This window comes from Priapulus caudatus, unplaced genomic scaffold (genome assembly GCF_000485595.1).
Source record: "Priapulus caudatus unplaced genomic scaffold, Priapulus_caudatus-5.0.1 Scaffold746, whole genome shotgun sequence".
Lineage (NCBI taxonomy): Eukaryota > Metazoa > Priapulida > Priapulimorpha > Priapulimorphida > Priapulidae > Priapulus > Priapulus caudatus.
In genome coordinates this window covers 82,983-94,649 of record NW_014577807.1, presented here as the reverse complement: position 1 = coordinate 94,649, position 11,667 = coordinate 82,983, and the positions used below count along the sequence as shown (strand labels likewise).

The 11,667-nt window shown below is 42.2% G+C and overlaps 2 protein-coding genes across 2 annotated transcripts in view; one reads left to right on the top strand and one right to left on the bottom strand.

Annotated features, from left to right (window-relative positions):
* Window positions 1–2,746: 2,746 nt before the first annotated feature.
* Window positions 2,747–7,837, bottom strand: LOC106813256 (multidrug resistance-associated protein 1-like; the record flags this gene model as incomplete). The annotated part of the gene is given in 3 exon segments (XM_014817344.1): window positions 2,747–2,875; window positions 7,131–7,307; window positions 7,721–7,837. Coding segments are annotated over 3 exon segments (357 nt in total), but the record flags the coding sequence as incomplete, so codon positions are not given.
* A 226-nt stretch (window positions 7,838–8,063) lies between these two features.
* LOC106813253 (hepatocyte growth factor-regulated tyrosine kinase substrate-like) overlaps window positions 8,064–11,667 on the top strand; it is a 19,860-nt gene continuing 16,256 nt past the window's right edge. Inside the window, exons 1-4 of the mRNA XM_014817342.1 lie at window positions 8,064–8,311; window positions 9,336–9,420; window positions 9,658–9,733; window positions 9,918–10,010. Coding sequence (XP_014672828.1) covers window positions 8,275–8,311; window positions 9,336–9,420; window positions 9,658–9,733; window positions 9,918–10,010 — 291 coding nt within the window. The 5' untranslated portion in view covers window positions 8,064–8,274. The remainder of the gene's footprint in view (window positions 8,312–9,335; window positions 9,421–9,657; window positions 9,734–9,917; window positions 10,011–11,667) is intronic.

Genomic DNA, 11,667 nt, shown 5'->3' with positions numbered 1-11,667 from the left:
GGAATTATTCAGATAGTAGAATGCCTAGTAGACAGAAGTGCCTATATGCATCTCCAGCCATCCCTCAACATGACAGCACAAGTCCAACCTGCATCCCCTGGATGCGTATTTGGCGCGTATGCAAAACCATCCTAAAAACACAACACGGGCAACTCCCCCCCCCCCTCGGCGGTAAAAGATCACAGAGAGAAAAAAGGGAGAAATTTATGCTTCGGAAGTCGAAGAAATGCAAAATGGAAGTGCGACACCCAGCAGCTTGACGAGGAAGCTCCCAGAATGACCTATGACCTCAGCTTTCGATTAAAACTGCTATATCTTCTATCGTGTTTCATCTCTACGCATCGTACCCGCAGGTGTTGGTGATGATCAACGTACAGCTGGACAGGCGAGCTGGCCTCAGGGGCACGGGGCTTCCCTGCCTCTTCTTCCTCCTCCTCTTCCTACAGGCAGTCGCAGTGCTCCAGACCGACATCAGGGAGGCTGTTGCCCGTGTTGTGTTTTTAGGATGGTTTTGCATACGCGCCAAATACGCATCCAGGGGATGCAGGTTGGACTTGTGCTGTCATGTTGAGGGATGGCTGGAGATGCATATAGGCACTTCTGTCTACTAGGCATTCTACTATCTGAATAATTCCGATTACTTCCTATGCGGCAAAAAAATCTTATATCAGTGTTTTTTCCACGTATTGTAATGAAATGCAAATATTGTATGACATTTGCCATAGAAGAGAGTGATATATACGCAACCACACTATCTGCATCTGACATTATAACTAGAAGAAGAATGTGACGTCAGTTGGAGCTATTTATAAAAGATATTAGCCCTTGGACTTGCTGGGTACACAGATAGATAAGAAAGGTCCCGATGGGCCGATAATGTATGTCTATCCTACTTGTACTTTCCTGATGACTACTATTATTTGGTAAGTGAGTACATGTGCAAACAGATAATCAATGGATTTGTCCACTACGTGCACGACTGCCTTGTACTTTCAAAATACGTTTCAGTCAGTGGCGTAGACAGGTCCTCAGTTGTGGGGGGCATGATTTCGCTGTTACTTCCATCGCAATGTATATGAAGAGTGTGCGCGAGTAGCGCACACCGCGAGCGCCTTGGCGCAAAGCCCTTAATGGGTGGGGTCCAGGGGCCCGCCCTAGGGATTTCAGATAGGGGTGTAGGAAGGACCCACACCCTAGGGGTGTCCCCCTCCCAGTGTGGAATTGTTGAAAAGTTGCAATCTAAAAGCAATCAATTTTGGACATCTTTATCCTAGAATATCAGGATTTTTCCTCCTGTTTAGGAGGGGGCCGAGGAATTTTTCCGGAAATTTTTGTTAAAAGTAACACCTCTTCGATGCAATTTCCTGCACTATGAGGCAGCACTATTAAACAATCTTCATCACAATAACATCACTGTTGATTTGATTATTTTTACCAAATAATACGAACTATTACTACCAAATCTGTGCTATGTACATGTCCTCACTGGGGTTACCAGACTTACCTAGGCTAACATATCTTTGCCCTGAAAATTCTAGGGGTGGGGGGGGGGCCACCCCGTGCTACCGACCCCCCGTTGACAACTACAGTGCTCACTGGAATCATCTCCCCCTGAACGTATATTTTACTGAGAATGTTAAAACTGCAAAAAAATATGAGAAAAACAACCAGATTTGAACCAAAAAGTGCATATTTTCACTCCTTATACAAAATCGGGAATATACTTCCGGTCGGGTCTCAGCACCCCCCCCCCCAAAAAGTGAGATGAAATTAAATTTTCCCATTCAATCCCCGTGAAAATTCAATATCCCAACTCTCAATAGGTCTATTCGAATTTTGAATAAAACAAGGATTTAACTTTCATGAGCAGTGATAAGACGTGATTTGGGGATTTTGGAAAAAAATCGTATATATGGGGAATGCGTCCAAAATTAACCGTCTGAGTTTCAGTAAAATAATCAAATGTCATTTTTGGAACGAGTTACAGCCATTTTACAGTTGATGTATGTCCCGTTCCATTTCTGTAATGGACATTAGGAGAGTATGAATAGCGATGACGGATTTGTAGATAAATATCCAGTATTTATTGTCTGTAAAATATTAAATTTTTCCCCATTTTCTTCCTGAAAGTAGGAGGGGATGAAAGCCACCCCACCTCAATAAGTGTGGGGGGATATACCCCCATTCCCCCGCTATCTACGCCCCTGTCAGATGAACTCAAATTTGACTTTTGATAAGCATACAAATATTCATAATCATAATCTTTGTTTACAGTACTCTACAGGCGCCGCGGAACGATTTTTGAAGTGGGGGTGCTCAATTTGTTACGCTCGACAGTGGCCAATGCAGGATTTCTCGTACATGCGGGTCCTCCCCTAGAAAATTTTGAATCACCCATTTTCTTCCTGAAAGTAGGGGAGGATGATTGTACACGCCATCCCACCCCCACGTCAATAAGTGGGGAGATGCATTCTTCCCCCCCCCCCCGCTATCTACGCCCCTGGCTTTCAGTAATACAGTAAACAAAACCTTTACAGTAATATTTTATGACAAATAATATCAGGATTGTCATAATATATGATCATGTCATCTATATTACGACACTCCTGATAATAATATCTCTAAAAAGTCATACTCTGCATATATGAGAGCCAACCTGAATGTGTCAGTTGGCACGCAGCCCACTCGCATTCATTTCGGCCACCTATACGCTGACATATTTAGTACAGCCTGCATGTATACCTACCATAGAGCCGGCAATTATAACTGGCGACACATAGTAGATGTTAGGTAGATTCACCCCATCGTGTTTCCACTGGTAGAGCGCATAGGAGAAGTCCGTAAATGCTACGATGAACAGCAACAATGCCAGCACCTGAAACAGCCAACGAATTAATCACGATACATGCATTATAGCGAAAATACATCGTAATGTTGCACACGCACAAAGATATCTCATGGAGCTAGAACCAGCATGTACTCTTTATAGATATCAATAATCCAATTCTACAGTCTTGAATAAATTAAATATACAAATTTGTCTGCAGGATTAGAATTTAACTTTTGAAACAACTTGCAATTTCTTCGCGAGTCGGTTAAAAATCAAACTTGCTAAATCTGAAACCTAGTCGAAATTGACTAACTACAAGGCATGCATGAGACAGCACGTTTTTAATAGTTGTCGTCCCACATTTCAGCCAACCAAACGATTTTTTCAAACCGCATATTACACTTGAGTCTGCTAAGGTTGTTGGCAAGTCAAATGAAAGCGTCAATGACACTGTAGCTCACCACAAAAAAAGGACACAAATAAGTGAGTGAGAAGAAGTCAGTTTTAATTGAGCAACCATCGACGTACATTATAGAAACGAAGAGTATATATGGGAGAACTCCCATTATATACTCTTGATAATTATGTGTAATTTTTTATGTGAAAATAATAAATAATATTATATATAAATTATAAATAATTTATAAACAAAAATGAATCACAATTTGTGACGGTAGATGGCGCTATACCCGCTTTGATGTTTCTTAGCAGAAATCATTATATCATAATAATAATAATAATATAATAATAATAGTATAAATCATAATATGTTCATAGCAAGAATTTTGCATTAAAGATATTGTCAATGAAATCTTGTAAAACGAACAAGACGAGTTTGACACCACAGACTGTTTGTTATCTGCGTGTCTATATAATAAGCTATATAATTGCCAAACCCTACCTAATTTGCATAATTTTTTTTAAATATCAAAACCCCTAGCCCTTATTCATTCACATACCAAAAATGAGCAAAATCCGTTGAACCTGAACTGACTAATGGCAATTCCCATTTTTGGCTTGCCAATTCCCAAATGTTGACGAATGGACGGACAGACGGACGGACGGACAGACGGACTGACGTACGACAGACGACGACCCATGACAATAGCTCAGCTTGACGATGTCAAGGTGAGCTAACAAAATGAGTGATTCGGAAAACTTCACTACGATTGTCGTATTAACACACGATAACATCGCGGACCCCACAGTCGGCTGTTTTGGTGTCATTGCTGTGTTACTGTATATGATTATGAAGGCGTTAGAACAGCTGACAATATGGAAAGCTGTCTGCAAGTTGAGCAAAAACTGTGATAAATAAACATAAACAAGAAGTCAACATATATAGCGCACGAACTGAGCACCATCAAGTCTTTTTTTATTAAGTTATTGTTGAGCTAGCTTCTATAAGGGATTCGTTTCCCCTCCTTAGACTTACTCATCCCTATGCATTCTTAATCATTAATACACTTTACACTACACAATTTCTTCAGACAATTTTTGACTCGGTGCCCAGAGATCAATCAACACCCCCGCCACAGCGTGGGTGGCGTAAATGCAGCATAAACCTTCGGTGCATTGTAGCAAGCAATGTTAAATCAGTCGCAAAAGCCACGCTGGCACCCGTCTTGCCAGCTGTTGCGGGCGATCGAATTAACATTCTACGCGCAAGCTAGTTGTTACACTGCAGCAGGGGTAGAAATTAACATCTAGGTCTAGCTAGGATTTCAGTAACCCGTTTACAAAGCCTGCTAATGTATATGCTATAGAAATCTGTGATAAAGGCCAATGTCGTGCTCGTAAATGTCAATACAACACAATTCTCGAAATGTCTAGTGCTCATGCACTCTAAAAAAAACATTACACGAGCCACCATTAGCGATTAGGCCATAATAGAAATATTGTTTGTTTGCCCTCACCCGACCGACCCGCCAAAAAGGGTCCGACTCAAAACATTTTTATTGACCCTTCCCATTCTTTTTTTTTTACAAATTGTATCACTGTACATTATATAAATCTGTAAGCAATACATTATATCAGGAGTCTGTCAATCAATTTTATTGATAGACTCCTGATTATATGTACCAAGCAAAACAAACATTCAACATAAAAGCACACCACTCCACACAAGCACACCTGAGCATGTAGACACCATGCTGAATTTGTAAAAAAGCCCATTAAAAAAAAAACCGACCTATACGCTAGCCTACCCCGAACTTTCAGCCTGGGTCAGGTGAGCGGCAACACAAAGATTCTTTTTAATGTGGGCCTTACAGAATCAGCCATTTCAGTCGATGGAGGTTTACACATTAATCAAACTCAAGAGGTTGTGATTGCTGAGGTTTGAAAAAAACAAGTGCCGCAGAGCCGACCAGCGCTCATCTAAACTTCCTTACTGCGGGTGACTCTGTGGTGGCGAGTTGGTGGGATTCTAGTAAACCCTGTTTCAGTCCCAAATGTGTTCACATACCACACGCCCGAAACAGTGAATGCACAGGGATGGTATCAGGAACCTTCTCAAGGAATGTCGTTGATACGTTATGAAAGTTGCCACGAGATGGCGCGTACGTTTAAGTGTCTCAGATTAAAGATTGGAAGCTCTCATCGCTACGTAGTACAACAAGCTGTTTTGCAAGCGCAGAAATAGGTAACACTCATCATTTAACCTACGCAAGCCTACAGGCCTGGCAATTGCAAATAGAAGAGCTGCCCACCTGTAACCAATTTAACGCACGGCAAAACTCACCAACACATGCACTGCAGCAGGCCACCTGGCAGTGCATACGTTACATGTACATAACTGCCAGTACAGAATGCCATGAAATCTATACAGCTTTAAGGCCACATCTACACCGTTCTTCTAACCAAATTTTAGCTTGTTTGAAAATTTCACTAGTGCATTGTAAGCCTCAATACGTCCAGCATTGTATAGATTTCTACTAGCAAACCCGGCAGTCAAATTCTTCTAACAGACAGTCAACAAATCCAAGTTCAACCCTCCTCTTGAGGCGTGTCAAAAGGTTATCTGACACATTACCTCTGTCCGCATGCTCAGCAACAAAGTGATTTCATGGTCCTTTCAATAATGCCCATAAACATGCTAGGTCACCGCTGAACGACAAAAAAGTTTTTTCAATCGCTCGTTCAGACCATGTCCTCAGAAAAGTCTAACAAATCTGCCCTGCTGCCATTGACCTTTGACCCTGTGACCCTCCAATTTCGCGCCACAATGATGCTTTTCCCTACCAATCGATGCTATACCACCAACTATCACGAGCCTGGTCGAGCCCATTTACATTGTGGCGCAATCCTGCATTTCCTCCCTGATACCTTAAGTTAAGGAGTGAATGTTCCCCCTTCTTTTCACACCCTTTTGCACTTTGACCTTGACCCCAGCTTCGACATCCCAACTTCGTTTTGCGATCCCCCCAATGTGCCGACATATCGTGACGTACGTCGACCCATGCGGTTAAGATTTGGCCAACCTGCTTACCGGCACGGACGCGCACGAGGCGACGGACGCTCGTACGCACAGACAGCAGGCGAGGACGGACGCGACGATCATGCGTTCACAAGCTGGCATCTTGACTATGTCAGATGAGCTAAAAAACTGAAGCCTCAACAGCACGGGGGTCTGGGGGCTGGGCAAGCGCCCCACAACTGCCGGGGGCCTGGGGGGCCACAAAGGCCCTCCAGAAGCTCTCGGGGTAAGGAAAGCTTTCCGAAAAAAAAAAAAAAAAAAAAAAAAAAAAAAAAAAAAAAAAAAAAAAAAAAGCAATCTTGGGCCATTTCCTGGCATCTAGAATTAACTTTGAAATCACAATTTTCTTGCTATTAATATTAGTCGCACAGTCTAGATTGAACATTATTTCTGTACTAATATTTAACTTATTAACTAAAAAAAAATTTTATTACAAATTTTGACGTTTCACAAAATCGACCCGGGCTGTTAAAAAAGCGGAATTCCACCAAAAAACGGCAAAATCGCAACTCTGAAAACTTCCTACACAGCCCTTCTCTCCACGACAGGGAACCTTTGGCACAACCTGTTGCAGAGTGTAGTACTACTGTACTACCAGTACTACCTAGGTAAAGTAAGCACTGGGAGCTGCTATAGATTATTAACTTGTAATATAATTGATTAGTTAACGTGCGTTGTGAGTTCATGTAGCTCAACACTTGCCCAAAAAAATAGTAGGGTTTACCTACACACAGCAACTGGTTGGCCATCGCAAATGTTTCCTACGTTCGTACTGCCCGAATAAGTGGACGAAACATGCCCATGCAGCTTATTAGTTCTTACCGTCCGCGACGCACTGAACCGGCTGTGTTGCAGGGGAGGCTCCTTGGAACCGAGCAAGGATGCATAGTGGAAGGGGAAGAAGACCCAATAGAAGCCGCAGGCAACCCACAGCAAGCAGCTCCACTCGAAGCATGGTGTCAGGTCAGGAGTCGTGGTGTTCCATGACAGCTGGCTATCCTGCAGAGAGATAAATTTGAATGTTGGTCAGTGCATGCATGTCAATCCCACACTACAGTACACGGAGGGGTTAGGGGTGTATAAGGCTTAGGTTTAGGGAGCTTAGGGTTAGGGTTATGTAGATGATGTACAGTGGTTACGATGTATGTGTGGGGATCCTTATATAGGCTTGAGTGGGTCAGCTTGCACGCTTCGCCTCTGGTATGGGGTTGCTATAGCGACAATGTATGTAGCTATAGCAGGTAGTGAGTGGTGCTGAAGGTGTGGAGGGCAAACATGTAACTAAAGTTTTGCTCATACTCATACTGTGAGAACGATAAACAAACTCAATGAGTTCCGTAAAATGCTTAAAGATTGCCAGTGACTTCAAAATACTTAACTCAAAACTTTGCGAATAAATAAACTGTACTTACCCAAAATATAGAGCCACAGTAACTCTCAAGAGTACCCTCACCTGCAGACATCGCTCCAGCTCTGACACACAGCTCTGACCACGCGCAGCGTAGCGTAGCGTAGACTAGACTGGTACCCGTTCGCCACCTTCACTCCGGCTATCTATCCTTCGCACTCCTTCGCTACACTGACGTTACTGTTTGCTGTAGCCTGAGTGTAGCGTGTGGAACTGTCGACCGGGTACCAGTCTAAGCGTAGACTAGAGGACTAGAGCCACCTGGTGTTAGGGGACTCAATGATCAATCGTCTGCTGGCGAAATGTACACTTATTGACGTTATTTGTTTCTGATTAACGATAAGTAGTAGAATATATAATTATTATCAATTCCCAGACTTAATTTGGGATACTTATAATTATATTATATATATGTAGATTGGCCAACTCTGCGATAACTGGCTGAGTGGCTCTGACCTTTCATCTTTGAACCCTTGGCGCGCTGACGTCATAACATGGATTCTGTCTATCACCAGAGTTGTGTATGATTTGTTTGTTGCTACAAGCCTTACACTGACAATGTTTCGCTCCTCTGGATCTTTCGACCGTCTGTTAGGTAATTATCGTAGTAAAGTATACAGTAAATGTAGTCATTGTGTAATGGCTCTGTTTTTATGTCAAATGTTAGGTAAAAATGTCTACGATCACGACACGTACGACAGCTTGTTGTCAATGTTGACTAGTCTGACGAATGACTTGTCAAAAACCTATCGGGCCAACCTCAGCCCGAGTGCAGTTTTGTAACAGTCACTGACAAAGCGACACCAACAGCTCTTTACTCAATACTGTCACATCTGTCACGTTCTTACTATAGTAGCCTATTGTCTGGTCATATGATGCAGTCTCACACACACTATATATATAGTGTAGGACAGCGCAGGCTAATTCAGTAATTGGTGTCACTCGCCATACATCATCCGAGTGACACATATTAGTCGAGCGCCGCATCTGTGGATGCTAAACTCCAAGCTAGGGACTCGGTCCTCTTCCTCTCAGCCGCATAGTCCAGTTTTTCCGAGCTCGTGATCTTCCCTTGGTCTCCTACACCTATTCCTTCCATACTCGATCCTTATTTCCACCACCTTCACTTTGCCGAGCTACTTCGCGATCCACGTATTAAGGTACGAGGTTACTTGTATTCAGTTACGTATTCGGTCGGTGTTTGTAGACATCTGTTTAGTATCGTAGAGTTAATTGTTTGTTTAGGCTGTTAAAGTAATAGAATGCACAAGGAGTAGCTTTTGTAATACAGTGTTCGTGTTATCTATTGACGTGACCAGACGGCTACCCTTAAGGTGACTACCTCACACATGCTAGACCGAGAACCTGGAGAGGGACGTGCGGAGCCTCCTTAGAATACTCACTACATCCGCCGCCATAGTCCGAGCCGATGCAGACTCCAGTAATGGGTTAAACCCGCACCCTCAGATTAGCAAAGAGGAGTTATAACGTCTGCATTTGCAGACAACCGCCAACATAGCAATATCATATGGTATCGCTATGTCGCAAAAATCCGGGTGCGTAACCATTGAACTCCGCACTCGGTTCTAAAAACTGATTACAGTATGTTGCATTTTCAGAGAAGGCAACAAGCCAGCTGCTGTTAGAACCTGACTGGGATTCCATATTACAAATATGTGACAGCATCAGGCAGGGTGATGTACAGTAAGTAAAAGCATGAATGTATTGTAATTAATTTCCAATGCTTTCACAGGGAATTTCTTGTTCGAGATAAATCACTGAAATGTTTTCTTATTATAAATCTTCAAACCGTTATGTCTGATAACATGAGGAGATATCGGAGAAGAGTATTGATCGATCTTTTAGACATATGTTGGTATTGTGGTCATCTGTACATATTACGTAAATTTATATCGATTCATGTTTTCCATTTTCGTCTAGACCCAAGTATGCACTCCAATGCATTAGGAAAAAGATGTTCAACCAAAATCCATTTGTGGCAATGTTTGCCCTACAGGTAAGTTATAATAACATTTTCGAATAAAATTTGAATGCAGAGAACGCATTTTCTCAATGATGTGTATCATTGCTTGGTATTACAATGTATGTCGTAGTTCTACACAAGCCTGTCATGTTATAAACTCATATCTCACATTGACACAGTCGTTTTTACCTAGTAATGGCTGATCTTAACTCTTTAGGTACTCGAGTCCTGTGTCAAAAACTGTGGAAATCCAGTTCACGTGGAAATTGCAACCAAGCCATTCATGGAAGAGATGAAAGAACTGGGAAAGGTTAGTTAGCTGGAGTTATATTCTCCAGTTGTGTATTCACTAAATTGGTACATCCCAAAATTATTAAATATTGTAGTGAATTCTGAAGGTATGTCATCAATTCAATGAAAGTAATTGGTGTGTTTTCTCAAGCCGATTCTATAGTATTGTGTGACAGCTAGTAGCAATATGCGCCCTGAGCCATTCCTCAAAACAGGCCTACTTTAGTACCCTTTTACATGAATCAACATCATCATACAACATCACAATATTCATAACCCTAACAACCCTAATGCCGGCTTAACCCTAGGCTTTAAAACCCCATCATGCTGCCCTTATTCATTCACATACCAAAAATGAGCAAAATCCGTTGAACCTGAACTGACTAATGGCACTTCCCATTTTTGGCAAAAAAATTGCCGTGGCTCGAAAGTGCGTCGACTGCCGTGCTCCAAAATAGGACGTTTAATATGGGAGCATAGCAGTAACAACTATACCCAATTTCAAACATGTGGGTCAAACGGTTCCTGAGTTATCGTTGACCGTAGCCAAATGTTGACGAATGGACGGATGGACGGACGGACGGACGGACGGACGGACGGACGGACGGACTGACGTATGACAGACGACGACCCATGACAATAGCTCAGCTTGACGATGTCAAGGTGAGCTAACAAAATGAGTGATTCGGAAAACTTCACTACGATTGTCGTATTAACACACGATAACATCGCGGACCCCACAGTCGGCTGTTTTGGTGTCATTGCTGTGTTACTGTATAATAGTGTATATGATTATGAAGGCGTTAGAACAGCCGACAATATGGAAAGCTGTCTGCAAGTTGAGCAAAAACTGTGATAAATAAACATAAACAAGAAGTCAACATATATAGCGCACGAACTGAGCACCATCAAGTCTTTTTTTATTAAGTTATTGTTGAGCTAGCTTCTATAAGGGATTCGTTTTCCCTCCTTAGACTTACTCATCCCTATGCATTCTTATTCATCAATACACTTTACACTACACAATTTCTTCAGACAATTTTTGACTCGGAGCCCAGAGATCAATCAACACCCCCGCCACAGCGTGGGTGGCGTAAATGCAGCATAAACCTTCGGTGCATTGTAGCAAGCAATGTTAAATCAGTCGCAAAAGCCACGCTGGCACCCGTTTTGCCAGCTGTTGCGGGCGATCGAGCTCGCTCGCCAGCTCGTGAATTAACATTCTACGCGCAAGCTAGTTGTTACACTGCAGCAGGGGTATAAATTAATATCTAGGTCTAGCTAGGATTTCAGTAACCCGTTTACAAAGCCTGCTAATGTATATGCTATAGAAATCTGTGATAAAGGCCAATGTCGTGCTCGTAAATGTCAATACAACACAATTCACGAAATGTCTAGTGCTCATGCACTCTAAAAAAAACATTACACGAGCCACCATTAGCGATTAGGCCATAATAAAAATATTGTTTGTTTGCCCTCACCCGACCGACCCGCCAAAAAGGGGCCGACTCAAAACATTTTTATTGACCCTTCCCATTCTTTTTTTTTTACAAATTGTATCACTGTACATTATATAAATCTGTAAGCAATACATTATATCAGGAGTCTGTCAATCAATTTTATTGATAGACTCCTGATTATATGTACCAAGCAAAACAAACATTCAACATAAAAGC